We start from the raw sequence: 21,573 nt of genomic DNA on the forward strand, positions 1-21,573 counted from the left end.
TAGAGCCAGACTCGCAGGTCCCATAAGGAAAACAGATCTTTGAGCAAGTGAAACACCTAACCTGCCATTGCACGGGACTCACAGACGTTCTCAGGAAGAAATGTGAATGGAAGGAGTGATTATCACTGTGGACTCTATTTATTTCATCTGTGCATGCAAGATTTATATCTGTGTTTGTTTTGAAGTTTTATTGAGGTATAATTGATATACAACAATCTGTACCTATTTAATACATATAATTTGATGAATTTGGACATATATAAATACCTGTAAAACCATCACCACAATCAAGATAATTGCCATCACCTTTAAAAGTTTCTTTGTGTCCCTTTGTGGTTTGTTTTTGTGATAAGAACACTTAACATGTGGACTCTTGACATTCTCCTTGGATCTCTTAATTCGATTGCTGTTTCTGTCACATTGACCTACTAGGCTTGCTGATTCTCTTTTCTCACTAGCTCTAGGAAAAAAAAAATAAACCCAAACCAAACACCACTAGTTCATTTATTCAGTAATTCAACAAAAAAACCGTTGAGAACTTAATACTTGCAGAATACATGGCTAGATGCAGAAGATTCAAATAATTAAGTGGAGTCACATAAAGTGTTAAGAATAGTGTGTGATATAGACATGAAATATGTTAGCTATTCGAATTTCAAACCCACTTCTGTATCAATTATAATAAAAGATTTCCATGAACAGCAGAATAGTATTTCTATTAGATACTCACAGATGCTAATAAAACAGCAGAATGGTAAAAAACCATGTGTTCCCTAAGGCAAGAGAAGGTGAGCTATTTTGCCTCAGTGGCTCAATATTCCATCAATGGGTCCTGCTTTACACTGCAAGTACTTACCTGCCTTTCTTCTCCAAACAGACTGACTCCAGGTTGCTTTAGGAAAGAAAGATTCATTGAAACAAAGGAATAAAACATCCAAGATATAGTGTTTTTAAAAACATTTTTTAATGAAGAAATAATTCCACTCCAAAATATAGACACACAATTAAATAGTTTAATCACTTCAAAATATAACATGTCCCCAGGAGGTTCCAACACACACACACACACACACACAAAACAATACTTAACAGCAATACAAAAATCCATACAATAGTAGTTTTTTTTTTTTTTTTTTTTTTTTTTTTTTTTTACAATACCAATGAATATTGTGAAATCTTTAGTGTCTCTGAATTGGTTATTTTGAATGGTGTCAAATTGCAGTAGTCATAAGTAAAAATGTCTTACAGTTAATTCGGTTCAAGATATAACACTTCTGATTTTTTTCTCTTTTTGGTTCAAAAGTAAAAATGCCCTTTCTTCTAAGGACACTGGAGTTCTTGTTTGTGACTCCTTGCATGGAATCGAACCAAGGTGAACGCAGCAACCAAAGGTTGCTGGATTTACAAGATCTATCTACAGTTAACAGCCAAGAACTAATAAGGGTGGACAAAGATGATCAAAATAAAAGCAGACATTGGTGCTAAATTATGATGCAACAGTTTGGCTCATGCATATAAGAAAATACATAGTATATCACAACAAAGGCCACACACTCTTAATGCAATTCAGTTCACATTACTACTTACAAATGAACCTTCCCTGCCTTATAGTGGATCATTCAAGAACCCATTTTTCACAATCTCCAGCACAACTCCCTCTGACCAACCAAACTTACCCCGACTTCCATCCTGACCAACCACAACTGTTTCCTGAATTCCATGAAGTAGATTTCACCTTTCTCCCCTCCTCCATTAACACGGTGCTGTGGGGGAGGGTTGGCCGTGTTAGACCAGTGCTCATTAATAGGCTACCAGCTCTGATGGAGATGGATGTGCAATTCATTGTGGAACAAGAAAGAAACAACGCCCGTAAGATGTAGTTGTATCGAATGGACAGGACAAGTGAAATCTGCTGGGTTTGCACTTAGAACAGGCCCCAAAAGTAAATCTGGAGAGCCAAGGAAAGAAACCCACCAAAAACCACAAAACCCCAAAATAACACACGCCATTTTGTCTCGGTTACAGGACAGGGGTGCTTGAGTCTGGTCTCAGTGATGACGTGGAGCTAAGAGAAAGAAAAGGTGGCTGGTTAGTCAGAAATTGGTCATTGGTGGCAGTTTCCAGAGTCCTTGCAATGGCTTTATATGATGGTATCAACAACCATGTGATGGAGTTCGCTGGCAATGAAATAGCTATGACAACGGGGAAGGTTATCAGCAGAACAGTTCAAATCTTAGACGAACATTTTGATGTAGAAACACAAAGAGACAACATATGCCAGCTCAGTCCAGTCAGTGACTGAGTGCCACGTGCAGGATTTAAGTTCCGAGTTCGAGAACTACCTGGCTATGATTTTGAGCTGACAGTAATATAGGTAGCTGGAATGTAGTGGTTTTCAGTACTGAGTATGAGGCACCAGTGGCCACCTGCTCCATCTAGAGAGGTATGGGTTCACAGAGGATGGGCAGTGGAAAAGAGATGAACATTAAGACACCCCAACAAAACCCGCAATAAAAATCAATCTGTGCAAAGAAATCTGAGAACTGTGCAGTTGTGCCACTTTGGTGTCAGCCTGTGCTCAGGGACATTTGTCAGGCGGGTTCTCTGGAGAGATTCATGATTAAGTACGTCAAGGGGATGGGATCGGCTTCTCACTAATGCCAATCGAGAACTTTATCCCCAAGGCAAGAGATTTGGATTCAAAGGGTAGCCAAGGAGATGGTTTCTGACCAAACGCAGACATGAACATCTTACAGCCGCCCTCTGCAGAGGGAGTGTGATGATGTGAGGACTCGGCTGGGAGCCCACCAACTACGGACTTGGTGTGTGGGTTTGGAGAAGATTTTTGCCAGCCCCAGAAGCAAAAGTGAATCACAGAACCTTTCTTGCTTATTCTGAATAGGTCCTTTTCAGAGACTTTATTATACAACTTCATTCTAAAGCAGTTCTCAACCTTTAGCGAGCATCAGAATCACATAGAGGGTTGATTAAAACAGATTTCTGGGCCCAATCCCCAGAGTTTCTGATTCAGTAGGCCTGAGGTGAGGCTTAAGAATTTATATTGCGAAGACCTTGCTAAGTGTTGCAGATGCTGCTGGTCCAGGGAACACAATTTGAGAACTATTGTTCTAAAATATTCTCTCCTTTCTTTTAAAGGAGAGACAGAAATTCCAGAGAAACTGCCAATTTAAGCATAATGTATTGACTATGTCGCAGGTTTTTAAAAAAATCAAATCTTGAAGCAAGTAGATTACTTTTTTGTTTTCCCCAGAATCCTGAAGGAGGTCTTTAGGTCCCTGTAAAGAGGGTCCTTAGAAAAGACTATCCGTCTTTTATCCTCTTTTCTTTGATAGCTCTTTTGCACTTCAGCTTTTCACTGAGTGCAAAATCCTAACTCAGAAGAGCCTGTCTCCTTTCACATGACCACAGAAGGCTACATGCAGAACACCAGGTGGCCAGCTAAGGCAATAAACATTCAGAAATAAAAGGAGAGTGAACGTTTGCAAGCGCACTTTAAGCCTGTACATTTAAAGCTGAAGGCCTCCAAACAACCTGATGGGGGAACTTGTGAACGAGCGGTGCTGTTAAAGACATGCTTCCTAAAGCCAGAACGAGAGGAACAAGACCATGGAAGAGCATAGATAACTTTAGTCCATTTGGGGATCTTATGGCACCTGTGGTTTATAAACAGCTTTAGTAACGAGTATTTCAAAACATAGTTCACAGTTTTTAAGAAGATCTGTGCTGATTTTAAAAACTAGATTCTATATAATTTGAATGTTGCCTTTTTTGAATATGATATCTATTTGGAAAAAAATATTTACACTAAATTCTATGGCTGATTTGTTAGAGTATCTTGAAAGAAAACAACCCCAAGTTGGAAAGAGGCCCCAAAGAATGGATGATTCCTGATGTGTTTGGTTCAAGTCACTGCTCACAGAGACTTGGAGTCAACTACAGACCGTGCAGGCCAAGGACCCTTCTTGGCTTCTTGGATCTGAGTTTGTACACTCAGGAACCAGATTCTTCAGGGTTAGTGAATGATTGCAAGTGGTTGTTTTTTTCCAATTGCTGTGGAAAAAAATGTACAAAACATGAACTGTTTTGCTAAAATCTCAAAGAATTCAGAAATCAAACTCCTAGCTATAAACAGTATTAATATTGTCATTGTAAACGGAACAGGTTCAATATCATGTGCAAAGGTTTAAAATGCTTGTTAATACTGCCATTGTGTATAACAGCAGCATGGATTTTAGGCTTGTATTTTTACTTTTTAACCAGGGATGAACCATGTTACAGAGGATGTAGTTGGTAAGTTAACTTTGAACAGAAGTCTTTTTTTTTTTTCTTTTTTCCATCTCTAAACACACACCTACACACTACAAATCTTAGAACAAAAAGTTAGCTGCACTATAGTCATCAGAACACATCTTTAGGGGTGGGGGTTTGTCAGGAGCTGCTGGGTGTGGTGGCTCCTCTCTTCGGTGAGACTGCTGCCAGGCTGCTGTCTTCCTCCTCTGTGTGGCCACAGGGCTCTCCATCATCACCAGTTTTCATGTTACTTTCATCATCTGTCTGACTATAGCTTGCCTGGGAATAAGGAATGTGTAATTTTTTTTAAAGATGCAAGTTGTTTCTAAATTAGGGTTATGAAGCTTAGGATCCCCCCTTTCCCCAATACACAAGAAAGCAAATGCACACACACACACACACACACACACACACAGACACACACACACACACACTCTCTCTCTACTCCCTTCCTCTGACAATCAGGAATGAATGTCCTGGAACACTGTGCTATTGCACCTTCTGGAAGAGAGGACAGGAAGTCCTCCATGTGGATCTCTTTCTTAATGGATACCTGAGGCATCTGGAAGGGAAAAGCAACACAAACAGAAATATTTGTGTTGTCCTTTGGAGAAGGAGATAAAACCAGTGACCCATCATTAGGATGCCATGTTGGTTTTTTAAGAATCTACTTTCAAAGATCCAATACTCTAATTTCCATTAGGATGTGAGTGGCCAAGGAGGATCGTGTACCATGTGGCCAGAGGATATAACAGGGACAAATTCAGTACCTAAGTGGGCCAAAATTGAGTCTTGGTGGACCCTAAGCTGAATGCTGTTACGTATACTGTTTCTTCAAAAGTGGCTGGTTGAAAACCAATAAACCAGGTTTTACACGATTCACTCTTTTTTAGTACTGTATGTTGGTAAGTGCGTATTTATTTTCAAATAGGCCTAAAGTTCTTTTTGAGTAGAGGTTGCATGTTCTATGATTCTGGCATCTACCTTCTGCCTCTTCCCCATGCAAGGCTCTGCCTTGGCAGATGGCTAACTAATATCAAGCTGATGAATCTGGCTTCAGGACCCTTGGATAAGAGACGCGTATACTTTGGGATAATTTCTGGTATTGCAGTACCATCAGAAAGTTTGTTTTGAACAAAAATATTTTAGTAAAATAAACTGGCCTAAATTGTACCTATATTTCTTGGCTACGTTAAGAAAAAGTACAATCGGATAGAACCAGCTGCAAAAATGAAAAGCCACTAGTTTTTACAATATTCTATCAGGTTTTAAATGAATTTGCCTAAGTGGCTGACTGAATGACAGGATGGTTCTTGTTCAGATTTCTGTGGAATTTCAGCTAGGTAGGCTACAGATGCAGTAAGTGGCAAAGACTACAACTGTCTAATTTTTCACTGCCAAATTTGCAACAAAAGATTTAACAAATGGCCTAAGAACTACTGTACTAAAATTTTTGGCATTTAGATATAAGAACCAAATGTCACTTTATATCTGGGTTTAAGGAAAGCACATTTTATTAGACTTTCAAAAATATTTTTCTAAGAACTAGCTACTGATGTTTAAATAATGTGCAGAACAAAAATGATCAAATTGCTGAAGCTAAGAGAAAGAAAATGCTATTAAAGGAAAAGACCTGCTCCTTTGGGACTAAGTTTGTTATAACTGGAGTGAATATTTTCAGAGAAAGCTCCTGGGAATTTTTTCACTCTGGTTGTAATGAGTCAGGATAGCATGTGATGTGGCACTCTCAAATCCAAAAGAGGCAGAATAGAGAGTGGTCAGTAAGCTCCTTCCTCACTGCTCATGAAGTATATATTATCACAGCAATTACGCCATGATTTTCACTTGCTTAATTTTAACCTGAGGACTGAGATGGGATGTCAGTAGCATTTGCACTAGCATATATTTTTTACTAATATGTCATTTAACAGCTATATATTCCTTTTTCAAATTATTAATAGCAACCAGCATTGATAGCATTTACTGTCCACTGCACTATAGACATATGGGATTCCATGGTTGAGGAAGCTCATATAACTCAAATGTTTGGGCTAGTGCAGCCAGAATCCTTTGAGGGATATATTAGCTTTGAACTATCATGGGGGGCATCTAAATGGCTATTAGCTGGAGCCAGAGAAAAAATCTAGACTTATGGAACAGTGCAGCCTGCAGTGTGTCAAGTCATTGCATGTAGCTGCATCCTCACCTTGTTTATAAAAGTAGAGACAGCAAGTTAGTTCTGAGTCCCAGTGGTTTCCATACACTTACATAAACACTATGGCAGCTCCCAGGTGTTGAAGTGCTATGAAGCACTGAGCACAGTGGCAGGCATATATGTGAATCTTCATAATAAATGACAGTGTGCCTGCCACTATGCAAAACTCTTTAGAAACCATATCCCAGTAAGTACAACTCTTCTGTGAAGCTGATATTATACAATATGTTGTGTAGATGAAACTGAGGCTAATACAGGTATAATAATTTGCCCAAAGTTCTGCTGCTAGGATTTGGTTGAAATGCATATTTGAAATGGGTCTATTAGAGTCCAGCACCTAAGCTTTAGACCACTACAGTCAAGTGATTCTGCCAGTCCAGTGCTAATCTCTCTGCATTAAAAAATTACTGAGGATTTTCCATATATTTAGGTAGAGCTTTGGAGTGGTTTCACATGCCATGAAAATCATATTTTAAATTAATTTATGTACTGCTGAATTCCGCAATGGATTTGAATCAGGTATTCCAAAAACATAAGGCTGCAGAATTTTTCCTCTGTTTGGGTTCTTTTGTTCTCTTTAATAATGTATGATTTTGCTTTCACTTGTTAAGGTACACACATTTGATCTCTTGAGACCTAGATATACTATGGCTAACAAGCTGGCCCATCTCTAGAGGTACTGACTTTTCCTTTTCAAGTGCTAGAGCCACTACAAACTCCAATATCATCATGAATTGGTGATGTGACAAACTTATTGGTAAGTTTCATAGCCACAGAGGATTTCTGGAACATCTCTAGGTTTAGAAATTTTGTGCCAATTTTCCTAACTAATAGAGTAAGAAGTCAACTCCCAAGGATGTCTGGCAAATCTCCACTGGTTTATAATGAAACACTCCATAGACTGAGATGATTCTTCCATATCAGCAAGGGAGGAGGATATTTTATCACATAGAAAGAAACAACTAAGTGAAAGTGATTGTGAATTTATGTTGCAAGTTATCAGAATTCAGTGTACAGTGGCCATGTTTCCTCCTAAATAAGATGGTACTTACTTGAGAGGAGTGTGATAAAAGGATATTGCATTCAACCTTGCAAGCTGACCTGTGGGTGACAAAGGACACAAACAAGAAAGGTGACATGTCGAGTCTGTGATGCAGTCAAGCTGGTGAATTATTTGGCAGGAAGCCATGCACAAAGACAGAGAGAAAGAGAGAGAGAGAGAGAGTCTATTGAATAAGAGTAGCATTCTAATCCATCCAACAACCATATGCTCACAGAGCATTCAAGGAAAAACACTTTGACATCCTCCAGGGCATATGTTTTGAGTGGAGATACACAGGCCTGTTATATTCTCCCAGCCTCTTCCCTGCCCTTTTCTTGGAAGTCATGAGGGATGGAAAAGAAAGGAGAGGGAGCTTAAGATTTAAGATTTACCAGTGATGGTAAAAACTCCAGTTGAATCTTAAGTCATTAGTAGAAATTCCCTTCATTTTACTCATAAAAGATTGCATTTCTAATTCATTAAAATAAATAAAAATCTAATATTTTATATGGAATGGTGTAAGGCTGCCTTCCTTAAAGAAAAAAAAAAAGAACCCCTAGAATTTCAGTTACCGCAGCTACCAAAATACAGAAAGTGACATGAGCTCAAAGAGGGAGACCTAATAGATGCTTCTAATAGCATGAACCAGAACATTGATTATTTAGCCACATTTTTCCTCCCCTCTACACAGCAGAGCCTAATGAGATATGTATAGAAATGCCATCCCTCAGAGTTCCCAGAGACGCCCTGGCAGTGTCATTCCAGGCTAACTTTCTTCTGTGGAGGAGCCATAGACGGTGCAAGGAAAACTGCACTCTCCATGGGTTTGCAATCAGGCAACTTTTTTTTCTGAAGCGTGGGAGCACGGCTCTACATATATAGTCACATTTTTTTTCTTTTTCCCTCTTTCTTTGGCATGGCTAGACCAACATTTTAGTTGCTTCTGAAATGTGGCCATTAAAGTGAAAAGGCTAATGGAACATTCCAAAGAGGCAAAACTTTGTTTTTATATTTCTGGGATGGAATTGGTGAGCTTCAGTTTCCCTCCTGCTACAATTTTCTTGGAAAAATATTTCAAGGCTTTATCTATAGATATATAAGAAATAGGAGATAATTTATTCTCTCTGCTTTTTTTTTTCTAACAAAGTAAGAGAGGGTACTGCTGCCCTAATAATATGCAGAAAGCCTGGGTACAGTGGGTCATGCCAGTAATCCCAACATTTTGGGAGGCTGGGGTGGGAGGATTGCTTGAGACCAGGAGTTCAAGACCAGCTTGGACAACATAGTGAGACCCTGTCTCCACAAAAAATAAAAACATTAGCCAGGCATGGTGATGTGCACCTGTAGTCCCAGATACAGGAGGCTGAGGTGGGAGGATCACTTGTGCCCAGGAGTTAGAGGCTGCAGTGGGCTATGATCGTGTGACTGTACTCCAGCCTGGGCAACAGAACAAGACCCTGTCTCAAAAAACAAAACAAAACAAAACAATGTGAGGAAACTTGTCTGACCATTGGACAGAAAGTCTGACAGGATAAAATAGCCCACTGAGGCCCAGGGGAAAGCTGGTCTCAACCAGGTAAACATCCCTGAATCCCAGAACCCCAAGCAAACACCTGCAAATTAAAGGGAAAAGAAACAAACCAGGAAGACAAATAAGGCAGTAGAACAATCTCCATAGGGAAATTCATGGCCTTTAGGATGAGTCGCTGGTTACATTTATTCCCAATTGCATGTGTTACAGTCAGTGAATTTTCAGATGGCTAACATACTCTAGTACATCTGAAAATCTGTCCGTCCACACCTTGCTGAACACAGTCTTGCAGTTCCCCCAACATTTCTCCATGAGGTTTGCCATTCTCCTACTTACACTTGGCATGAGGTGGGCAATGAGGAAGGCTGAGGGCAAACAATTCAAAGGAGGTGGTGCATTTATGCTTATTCAATTTCCTCATGCCCTGTTCTTTGTATCCATTTAAAAATAATTATGAGAGAAAGCATCTTTCTTAATGGGCCTGAAAGAGTTTGGACTGTTAGTTACCATGTTTTTTTCCAATATAAGAAGGCTGCTTATCATTTTTTAGGGCAGAATTTAAAAGAATACATGGTGAGTGACAGCTATACGAAGTATTTAACATTTTTACTGTCTAGAAGACATGGATTAAGGAGTGAAATCAGTATATTGTGGAAAGGTTGGGGGTGGAAGGAAGGAGAAGGCACCGATTCTGCGTCATGTCAAAGACCCAGCTACCAAGGGGTTGAGGTAGAAGAGGTAGGGTGGGTGGGGCCTGGATCCCTGTACCTGATACGCTTCATCCTGCAGCTTCTGTTTCAGGTATTCCTCCATCTTGAGCTCATTCTCCAGCTGCCGGACAGAGTCATTTTCATAGTTTTCATCCTCAGGCTGCACATAGGGATCCCCATCCTCTGTAACCCTGAGAACAAACCACACATGGCATTTTAGAGCGAATCTTAAAAGACAATTACAAGCAGAATTTGTGTGTGAGCTGTAATTTTATTGGCACATTTATTTATCCTTAATTCTCCAAGTCACTTTCATGTCTTCTTTAGTAATACCTACAGAAAAACTTGGAAACATTTTGGAGGTTTGAAGCAATATATGATCAAGGTATTTTCAAACACAATATTTTTATGGCAGTTGTGATCATTGGTCATCTGTCTTTTTCTAGGGTTTACGGGAGTGGGTTGGCCCTTTAAATATTCTATAATTTTTAAAAGGGCAAACATCTTTTGAGGGGATATAAAGTTTTCCCAATCTGAGGGCTCTTTTTATTCTTTTTAAAAATAGAACCCAAGGATACTTTCTGTAAGGAGAGTGAGCCCTCTAGTGAAATAATGCTTAAGGACATTTGGTTATAATTTAACCTCTTTTGTGTTAATTGATACTTTATTTTTATAGGATTAAGTCTTAGAATATCAGCTAGTCGATGCCAGGAGGGTTACTATTCTAATCCATAACTCTTGACCTTAGCTCCAAATCTGAAAAAAAAAAGCATTTAAATTATCCAATTCCACTATCAAATAAATAGATAAAAATGACCTTATTCCATTCATCATAGACTGTGTAAAGCTCTTCATGGGGCTGGACCTAAGCTCACTACCTAAGTCACAGGACTAAAAGATTCTCAGGGTAAAACACAAGTACATGTTTAGACAACAGAGATATTAAATTATTCCCTAAAATGAAATAAGTGAAGTTTTTAGACTGGAACTTAAATGTCATTCACGTTTATTTATAGCTGTACAACATGTTCTGGTTATTTTTGGAAGTTTGGGGCCAGTCTAAATGGGTCTGCCTAGGCCTCTGTGAACCTTCCTTCCCTAACTCCTGAGTCACATGTTGGTAGCTGGTGCTGCTACTCAGCATACCAGGGGTAGCAGATTGGGGTGGCGTAATAGTCTTGGGTTTTAGAACTGGGACAAGGAAATTCTAGCTAACTGAGGAAATTCTAGCTAACTGCCATATAAATGCTTAATAATAAAAATCAAATAGATATGCATTCACCAGACAAAACAGATGACAATTCGCCCTTTTGAATAACAAATCCAACAATTCAAGAATACAGAAGAAAGGACAAGAAAGCAAACTATAAAAAGCAGCAGCAGCGTACTGCCATGTTAAGTCCTATTATATTGCTTTTGTTTTGATCTTACTCTCTGCTGCTTCACAGCTGACTCTCAGACCACACCTCTTGATAATTCTCCATGATTACTGATCATTAATTCACTGCTTGGATTGAGAGCCAAACACCAGAAAGGCCTCTGGTTAGTTTCTTCTCTGAGTCTTTAAAATAGCCAGTTTATTTTTATAGGCTAGTCTGAAGTACTTTTCATATTAAGCAACATCACCCATCAACCCTCTGTAGTATTTTTAGCATTCAGCAACTCCCTCCCCGAGCTTTTGGGTCAGCCTTTCTCCATGTTTTCTGTAACTCCATGAACGATGATCTCCTAATGGGGCACGTTCTTCACTTCTTTTGCTTTCCCCCTTTCCCTCCCAAGTTGGGCTCTGCAGCTCTGTCTCAGCTTTGTCTTTGTTTCTCAGCTTTGGTTGTCTCTGCTGACTACTTTGAGCTGATCCAGGGTCACAGAAAGTCTAGTGGGGACGTCATTGATTCTGCTGGTTTCTAACAAGCTCCAGAACTGAGTGAAAACTTTTGCAAGTAAGTATTTGGAGGATCAGATTTATAAATATTCAACAAGTGAACCAAACTGGATTTCTTTATAATGAGATTTTATATGTGTACTTATTTCAATTCCAAATATTTATATGATGTTGTTTACACCAATTCTGCACAGAGACCCCTCTAGTGTCATGGTATCAAGTGCAAATACAGTAAGTTCAAAAGATAGGATGATTTATCTCCTGAACTAGTCTGTGAGTCCTAAAAGGGTGGTGCAGTTTTTAAATACTTTTGTTTTTTTTTTGAGACAGAGTCTCGCTGTCGCCCAGGTTGGACTGCAGTGGCGCCATCTTGGCTTACTGCAACCTCTGCCCACCAGGTTCAAGCGATTCTCTTGCCTCAGCCTCTTCCCCTGTAGCCGGGACTACAGGTGCGTGCCACCGTGCCTAGCTAATTTTTTGTGTTTTTAGTAGAGACAGGGTTTCACTGTGTTAGCCAGGATGGTCTTGATCTTCTGACCTCGTGATCTGCCCACCTCGGCCTCCCAAAGTTCTGGGGTTACAGATGTGAGCCACTGTATCCAACCTTTTAATACTACTTTGTATAGAGCTAGCACTGTGCCTTGGGCAAGGCAGGCTCTTGATAAGCACTGGTTGGTTTAGGTTATTGGTAACTCTAGAAATTGTAAGGGGGGAAATATCACAATGCCGAATTTAAATGTAGCACCCTTCTATATCTCTGGCAGAAAAGAAAACTATGTCACCCCTTTTGAAGGTTAAAAAAAAACCTAAACAATTATTCTTTTACTTTCATATTGCCTCCTACAGATTGTTTTGTTACTGAGAAAAACGTCTCCAAGCTGAAGATACTCACATGTCGCCATGCATGGTACTTGTGGTAGCTCCACTGTGAATGTACCCAGGTTTTCGGGCATGGATTTGCGCTAGAAAAGCCTTTTCAGAGGTTGGTGAGGGAACAAGATCCTCAAACTGAGTCCGTGAAAATTCAGAATCCACATTACTCTCTGTTTCACTCCCCACCTCTATCAGATACAATTGAAGATACATAAAAAATTGTTAGATTTTTTATGACCTGGAAATAAAAGAGTAAGCTTAACAAATCAACCTGTGCTGTGTAAAACTTTGACCAGTTATCATATATTAATGAAATACATTTTTATTTTTTCAACATTAAGAATTGATATTGACATGAATTACTATAAAATCATTTGGTATACAGCATTTTTTAAATCTCAGAAATGTTACAAGAAATTTTTGCTCTCTTAGTAACTGACTTAACTCCTTAAAACTTCTACTTTTCCCTTCTGTAAGAATCTTAACTGAAATTGTTACTTTTGCTTAGTATTACACTAATTTAAGAAACACGAGTTAAAACGTAACCCTAACCTTAAAATATTCACCTAAAATGCTTAAAATATGAACTTAAAATGTTAAGTGAACCCTATCACTTAATAGTTTAAAGAATGATGAGTATAAATTAACAGTACTTAAGACTTCCATAACAAGAATAACTTTGTACTCATCATTTGCTAGGGCAGTGGGTACCTGCTGTTAATCATGATGCATTAACTACTATCATTTTGGTCTGTTTGGTAATCTTAATCTAAATTAGCAGCAACAATTTTCAACTGAGAGGCTTTAAGAAAGTTAAGTCCAGGATTTTTTTGATATTGACATTTTATTTCTTATAGTTGTAATCTCAGCAATGAGATCCTAGTCTAGCCGGACAAATCTCTTGCTAGGTCGGCCTTAAGGAATAGATGGAGATCTATTAGTAACTGGTAACATATTTATTTTTATATTCATGCTGCTAAAGTTTTGAACATTCTTTGCAGTATTAGGAGGATAAAAAGTCTCTTTAAATTTTACGCTATTTATTTCGGGACAGATCTATCTTCAGAGATATTGCAAATGTAAATTTCAGTTTGAAATTCAAATTCAAATGAATGAAATTCCATTTTGAAATTCAAATTCAAATGATCAGGCATTCCAAATTGATGAAATCTAAATTGATAAGGGTGGGCCGGGCGCGGTGGCTCACGCCTGTAATCCCAGCACTTTGGGAGGTCGAGGCGGGTGGATCGCGAGGTCAAGAGATCGAGACCATCCTGGTCAACATGGTGAAACCCCGTCTCTACTAAAAATACAAAAAATTAGCTGGGAATGGTGGCGCGCGCCTGTAATCCCAGCTACTCAGGAGGCTGAGGAAGGAGAATTGCCTGAACCCAGGAGGCGGAGGTTGCGGTGAGCCGAGATCGTGCCATTGCACTCCAGCCTGGGTAACAAGAGCGAAACTCAGTCTCAAAAAAAAAAAAAAAAAAAAAAAAAAATAGATAAGGGCTGGTAATCCCAGCACTTTGGGAGGCTAAAGAAGGAGGATCGATTGAGCCCAGGAGTTCAAGCCAGCCTGGACAAAATAGCAACACCCCATCTCCAAAAAAAGAAAAAAAAGTAAATAAGACATTTGACCCTATAAAATAACTTCAGCATCATGTTGTTTTAGATCACCATAGATGTTAACAGTGGCTGTCACTGGATTCTAGAATTGTAGGTAAATTTGAATATTTTTGGTTGTTCTTTTCTGCCTTTTTCAAACTTTCTACATTGAGTATGCACTAATAATATTCGAATAAGTAAAATATAAACATTACTTAAAAAAATTTGAATAGGCCAGGCATAGTGGCTCATGCACTTTGGGAGGCTAAGGCAGGAGGGTCACTTGAGGCCAGGAGTTTGAGACTAGCCTGGGCAACATAGCAAAGACTCTGTCTCTATGAAAACAAAAATAATTAGCCAGGTGTGCTGGCATGTGCCTGTAGTCCTAGCTACTAGGGAGGCTGATGCAGAAGGATTGCTTGATCCCAGGCGTTTGACACTCCAGTGAGCTATGATGGTGCCATTGTACTTCAGCCTGGCAACACAAAGAGACCCTGTCTCAAAAAACAAAACAAAAATTTAAAAAACCCTGAAATCTGAATAGACCAACAAAATATCACATAGAACTTTAAACAATCTTTTGATATTAGACAATGAGCAGATCTCTAAAAGAGGCCCCTAGCACTTATGGACCCCTCTAATGAGCAGACAAATGAGAGGGAACTGGGAACTCACCAGAATTCAGCTCTTTCACAAGAGACGACATAGTGTTAGTGATGGAATCCGCAGCCACAAGCAAATCATTCCTTAAATTTCTTCTTGAACCTTCAGGGAAGAAGAAATAATTTAAAAAACCAAAGCCTTCCCTTTATCCTAAATTTTTATGTTGGTTTATCCTTCCCATTAATAACCTAAAGCAATAAAACTTCTAAGACTTCTCCTTTTCAGAAGTAGTTTGGTTCATTTCGCGAAACAACAACAACAACAAGAACAACAACAACAAAACACTGCTCAGGGCAGTGGGTCCTGCAGTAAGAAGACATGGCTAATGATGGAGTCTAATATAATTGTTTGGTCCAAATGGGGACATTTTGAAAGTGAAAGAGAGCAGTATGAAGAAAACTGGCTGGCCTGGCAAAACTGGGATGGTCCCAGGTAAACCAGTGTGTGGTTACCCTTCTTAAGAATAATCCAGAGGAAAAGTCGAGTTTTGCCAAGAGAGCTGTGCCTTCTTAGCTGCTGTTATTATTCTTTCCCTTACCTGGTGGCTGAGCCCTTTAGATTCTGATCTCTACTGGGACATGTGCTGTCTTCTATCAGGGTTCCTGGAACTCTTCCTGCCAGTATAAGTACCACTTGGGAATGGGGAACACATGCACTGAATGCCCTCAGAGTGTGAGAAAGGGGTGAGGATTCTTGTCTCTTCTGCCAAGACATAGGCAGATGCATGTCTGGTACTACGAATTGGAACTTAGACAATCTTTCTTTATGGCAAAGAAAGATTATTATTATTTTGTTTCAGGTACACTAAGGGTTAAATGGATGCTTGTGAGCCAGCCTGGGAGTAGGGAGAGTAAAGAGAGATACTTGCCATAAGATCTTTGAGAAAAAAATGGTTCAAGATTCCAAATACCTAAGTTACAAATGAACTTAGGTAGCCTGAGCTCTTTATAAGTTAAAGGCTGCCTATAGGCCACAATTCATTCTGTCATTTTTCAGAAAGTAATACTAACTAAAATAAAAAACATGTTTAAATTTTAAAAATCAGAGTAGTTAAGTAAAAACATTAATTATGATGGAAATCACAAATTGATTTAAAATATAGTAAATTTCTTTAAGATATGATTTAGAGAAAGGACATTTTTATTTCTAAAAATTAAAATAAGTTATTTTGTGAATTACATTTTTAAAAACTCTTGAGTTAAATTCAGTGCTTAGAAGAAAAAGTCCTAATATGGATCCTTCCTTTCCCTCATAAGAGAGTAGAGACTCCATCATTCTTTCTCATTAAAGTGTGTTAAGATTTTATCACTCTTCCACATGGATGAGAGTACCTGTTTCCTCACACTCTTGCTATCCCTGGATATTATGATGTTTCAAAATATTTTTTTAATCTTCTAGGCAAAAAGTGATACTTATTAAAATTTTTATTTCTGCTATTATATCAGAGGTGAAACATCTTTTATATATTTATTGGCAATTTCTCTTTGTTCTTCTGTCTGTTCATGTCCTTCACTTGTTTTTGTTTTGGTGGTGTCTCTCTTTTTCTGATCTCTACATGCTTTTTGTATAACTGAAATTATGAAACTTGATTGACATATGCTGGAAATGGTTTCCTTAAGACTGTTTTCTGTCTTTTGACTTTATGATTTTCTTTGCCTTTAAACCAGTAGTCAAACAAGTCTCTCTTTTCCTTAGATCTCTATGTGAAGACTTTGAAGGATATTCATGATACATTGCTAATTTAAAGAAAATGCAAATTGTAGACTCTAAAATGCAATGTGTGATCCTATTTGTGTGGGAAAAAAAGAGTATGTGTCTATAATCACATCCTTAAACATAACTATTTACACATAAGCAAAATGTTGAGAAGGATCAAACTGTTAATAGTGTTTACTTCTGGGAATGAGAGTTGCTGGGTGAAGGTCTACAGAGCGATTTTTTTTTCTTATTCTCTATAAATGTAAAAAGTGATAGTAATAAAAGGTTGTAAAAAGTGTTAAAAATATTTCTAAATTAATAAAGTTACTCTCCCCATCATGGGAGAGTGCTGGCTGACATACCCATCCCTCTTTGGACTCCTCTAACAGCAGAGGCCTAACTGTAGCCCCACCTTACGGAGGCAATGATTTAACTCTTTGGGGCATCTGAACAGGGAATCTTAAATGTCCTTCTTGGTTACCTCATTGCTGAAGAGCTGTAATTATCTATCTCAGTCTTGACTTTAATATAAAGAAAAGATAATATGAGATAAGAAAATCTCTAAGATTTAAAAAAAATGGATTACATTTATGAAGTTTTCTGGGGGTATTGGTAAACAGATTTCCTGTCTTTTGATGAAAGACTTACTGAAAAATAAAACAGGGGAACAAAAGCCAAAGGAAGGTAAAACGGTGAAGTGAGAACAAATCAGTGTAGGGAATTCCCCAAATGGCTGGCAGGCCAGGCTGCGACATCAGCCATGACAGGCCCTACAATAATCACATGTAGCTGATGACTCTTCACCACTCAACAGACCTTGATGACCTATTTGCCACATAAAAGCAGACTACAACAAGAAATAAAGCCACTTACTTTGTGCAAATGCTTCTTGTACATCTCCCCCTACCCCTGTGAGGGAGTCCTGCGGCGTGTGCGTCGGGGTGGAGCAGGTTGACACTGACCGGATGGGCATGGGAATTGGCCTGCTGATGGTGTGGCTGGGGGAGGAGCGGGGAGAGCCTGCCCCCTGAGTCTGGAGAGACAATGCAAGTCATTAATTTGCTTTCCCAAGAAAATGACATATGTCATCCCCAATGCCTCAGTCGAATGTTAAAAACAGTGACAATGAAATTTCAAAGCAGGAGGATATCCTAGGTAATTGAGTTTGTAATCTTAAACCTAATTTGCAGGTGTAGATAATTTAGGACCTTACTGTACATAATCTGAAGTTTGGGTTAAATACTGAAAGCTAAAAATATTAGTACAACATTGCTCTATAGTATATGAGATGTGTGCCCATAAAATGAAGGTATTGTTAAATGCAGACAATTACAAGGTGTGGATACTTTCTCCTTGAAGGAAGATCTCCGAGGAATAAGAGGACATTAAGGAGAAGGTTTAAAATACAAGCTAGAAGACTATTTGCAATGGATGCTTTCTAAATTTTCAAACCGTCTGTACTAGCATTATCTTTAGAGGGTAAGAGTTTAAATCATATCATGCACTATTGTGCATATTGTGTCAAATTAAGAATCAAACGAAGTGTAAATTATTTTGTCTCCATTTTACAGTAAAATCTGATTTTGTCAAATTACTCAGTGACTCAGGAATTCCAATGGGGAAGAAGAAAAAGAAATCTTGTTTTTTTGGTATTATTTCCTGCAGGAAATGTCCTTCTTTTCTCCTACGAAAAAGCAGTGTTCCAGCAGGACAATAAGAATAGTAGGATTTAAAGACAAGTATAGAAAAAAGTAGAAAACAACTTAAAAGCAGTTTTTGGCATGAAACCATTCTGAGACTGTCACATCTTGAATCTTAAGGATTTGTCTCTAAACAAGGTGCCTTGGAAACATTCTCCCTGATTTAATAATTAGTTGACAAAAGAAGTCAGTCACATGCATAAGAAAATGCAAGGAGACCCTTGAGTGCATACATAACAGATTAGGTGTTCACATCAATTCCATCCCAGTGTGTTTGCTGTGGTTGCTAGAATGAGAATTCTCCAGCAGGGCCCAGAGAGTCATCATTAACCCATTCAAATTCCTAGATGTACGCCACCAGAGCAATGCTCTGGAATATTCCATTTAGATCTTTCCTTTGGTTTCAGTGGCTTGTGGTTAAAATACACCACATCAATCCTGAAAAATGCCATGCTGTTAGCTCTCCAGGGCTTAGCATCACACATAATTGTTAAAGCCATAAACTGAGAAAAACTCAGAATTGAAAATGAAGCAAAACAGAACAGAGCACAGAAAATAACTCACGGGGTGCCCAATGGGCTGAGGATCCCATTCTTTCACTCTCAACATTACCTTGTAATGGTCTGTCCAGGCCCAAGGAAGAGAACTTTGCCTGGTTGCGATGCTTTTGCAGCCTGCTCCCCTCAAGGCCTGCTCAGGGAGGGGTCTAGTTTTCCCCAGCAAACTCTGGAAGCTCAGCCCCATTACCTTGAAACCTTCTGCTTCTGAGCTACCACTGCATCCTTGACCTTCCCATGCCAATAATAAATAATTTCACATTTGCGTTGAGCTTTATGATGTTCAAAGGATTTTCACATACACTCTCACTGATTTCTCTCCATGGCCCTGTGAAGTATGCATTCTTACTCTAAATGTGAAGTTATGGAGCCCAGTGCTCAGAGAGGTGAAAATAATTATCAGGAGATGGAGCCAGAGCAGTAGGGCTGGGGCTGATCCCAGGGGCTCTGAGTGCCCTCGGCTGTGATAACCTTGATGGCCATGGCTGACAACAAGTCCCTCAATGGAGACAGATGCTGGTCAGCTGTCCTGAGCTCTTCCTACCCTGGCAATTCTTCCTGTAAATCCTTTTCAAGGCAGAGCCCTCAGCAAGTCTCCTGAGCCTTTTGTCTCTGTCCTTTTTATGAAGGGACCAATCACAGCTGGGAGTGACTAGAGAAGGGAAGTTGGACAGAATGGTTATTAAGAAGTAGGATTCTCTTGGCTACCAGTGTGGGTTACCTTCTCATCCCTGGGAACCCAGATTGCCTTCCATGGTAGAAAGTTCACAATGAGAATACAACCCCACTTTTGTATGTAATTCAGTGTAAAAGCACTTTTATATACATTGCTTTGTTTCATTTTCCTAGTACAGTGGTACAACTGGTAATATCTTATATTTGAATAGCAATTTGTAGTCCATAAAGCACTTTAACTCCTAATATTTCATGCAATCCTCCTAACAACCATATGAGGTATCATTATTCCCATTTTATATGTTAGCAAACTGAGGCTCAGAGGAGATAACTGGATTATCCAAGGTTTCTAAGCAAGAGAATGGGAGAGAAAATAGACCCCCAGTCTTTAGACTCCATGCCCAAGGCTTTGCCATGCCCATTCTAAGGACTGTGGGCACTGTGACCAGCCATCATATGCTTCCGTCTATGCTTCACTAGTATAGAAAGGTTCAAGCAGCCTGAAGAGGGAAAAGGCACAGGGCACAGACCCACTGTGACTACCCTGTGGTGCTGGGGCGGAGTCCTAGGGCTTCCTCCTGCTGGGCCAGGCAACACCTTTTAGTTGCTGGATTACGGAAAATGTGTGTGGGTGCTCAGGGTGGTGGGAGGGCCTTTGGACTGTTTATCAGTTGGTACAGAAGTACAGGCCTACAATCTCTTATCTGCAATTTTGAAAGCCAAAAAAGCTCTGACAATACTGGTCATTCCATAATGAATTTGGTCTTAATGGATACGAGGCAACTGATATGATATATGCATCATACTGCTTTTCAAAACCAGAAAAATTCTAAATTCTGGAATATATCTGGATCCAGGGATTTGAGATATGGGGCTATGGACCATATTTCATTGCTTTAATGGCTGTCGTGGGGCTGTAGTGTACACCAGCCCTGCTTATACCTCTTATATTAGGTTCTCCAGGGTGCTGGGGGCTCCTCCCTCTAGGCAGCATTTGTAAGAAGTCTCATATGTCTGGCCCTTCCGCCTTCTTTTCTGTGAGCCTTTCCGCATCTCCTAGTGCACTCGGTTATTCTGCTAACTCCTGTGGGTCTGAGGCATGCCCCACCCTACCTTTCACTGCTCAGTGCCTGATCTCAAAGGCAACTTTTGCTACTCCTTTCTGTGGGCTTTTTCAAAACTCCTATGAGTGGTTCTGCATTAAGGAGAAAATAATTAACTCTAGTTGTATGTTAAGGGAAAAACAGCTGACTGAATCTAAATTACACCAGTGTGTGAATGTTGAGTAGCAATCTCCCAAAGGAATCTCTAAATGGTGCAATTTCGTGCAGTTTGATTATGTGAAGAATTTAGGTGGAAGATCCTGTGTTGAAGAGTAGAATCAGCTGCATCTTTCCCACAACTGGCAACTCCCAAGTCACATCTAGCCTTTACCCAGACTTTTGGCAGTAGGACGTTGACACCCGGGGTGATCACAGCCTTATCGTTCCATGTCAGAACACTGTCCAGTTAGAAGCATAGCATCTTCCTAGTGCCTACCCACTGTGAGGAATGCCATTTCTGCCCTTCCTTTTTGTTCTTTTCTTCTAGGAACACTAGGAAAAGGCTGTGGTCTCATGGCATTGGAGCAGATCAATGCTGATATCACTGAATTTCATTTTCACAGGAAGTGGCCTCCGTGGAATGGTGACCTCCAGCCTGGTCATGAGGCACAGTTGTCTGCTAACAACTGTAGAAGAGGTAGAGAGAATAATCTCTGTGAATATCCTTTCCTGGAAATTACTCAATGATTAATGGAGCAAAGACTTAAGGGACAATGGTCCATGAGATCAATATATAGAGCTAAAATTCTCAAGGAGAGAGTTGATTTATGGAAGAAGGAAAACATATATCACACTTGGCAAATTTAAAATAGCTCACTTCCTGGAGAAGAAATGAAAAATTAATTTCTATGCACCATCCTCCAAGTCCACTCAACTTGCTGTTGTATCAATTTTTTAAAAGTCTGACAAGATTCATACATTTTCTGATATTTTCCAGGAAGTATTTTGGTTTCTATTCACCACCAGAAATGAGGAATGCCTCACAGAAAGAAGCAAATGTCTAATTGTTGA

The 21,573-nt window shown here is 39.3% G+C and overlaps 1 protein-coding gene across 37 annotated transcripts in view; it reads right to left on the reverse strand.

Annotated features, from left to right (window-relative positions):
- Positions 1 to 942: 942 nt before the first annotated feature.
- DTNA (dystrobrevin alpha) overlaps positions 943 to 21,573 on the reverse strand; it is a 381,211-nt gene continuing 360,580 nt past the window's right edge. For 14 of the 37 annotated variants that reach the window (XM_012447220.3, XM_064379277.1, XM_064379274.1 and 11 more), the window contains 5 exons: positions 17,401 to 17,560; positions 14,842 to 14,931; positions 12,584 to 12,752; positions 9,868 to 10,000; positions 943 to 2,065 (listed from right to left, as the gene is read on the reverse strand). In XM_012447220.3, the coding sequence (XP_012302643.1) occupies positions 1,925 to 2,065; positions 9,868 to 10,000; positions 12,584 to 12,752; positions 14,842 to 14,931; positions 17,401 to 17,560 (693 nt within the window). In that variant the 3' untranslated portion in view covers positions 943 to 1,924. Of the gene's footprint in view, positions 4,591 to 7,578; positions 7,628 to 9,867; positions 10,001 to 12,583; positions 12,753 to 14,841; positions 14,932 to 17,400; positions 17,561 to 21,573 lie in introns of all 37 variants that reach the window. The other 23 variants (XM_064379284.1, XM_064379289.1, XM_064379282.1 and 20 more) reach the window with 4 other exon arrangements.

This window comes from Aotus nancymaae, unplaced genomic scaffold (assembly GCF_030222135.1).
Source record: "Aotus nancymaae isolate 86718 unplaced genomic scaffold, 86718_ANA_hifiasm-v0.15.2.pri h1tg000020l, whole genome shotgun sequence".
NCBI lineage: Eukaryota > Metazoa > Chordata > Mammalia > Primates > Aotidae > Aotus > Aotus nancymaae.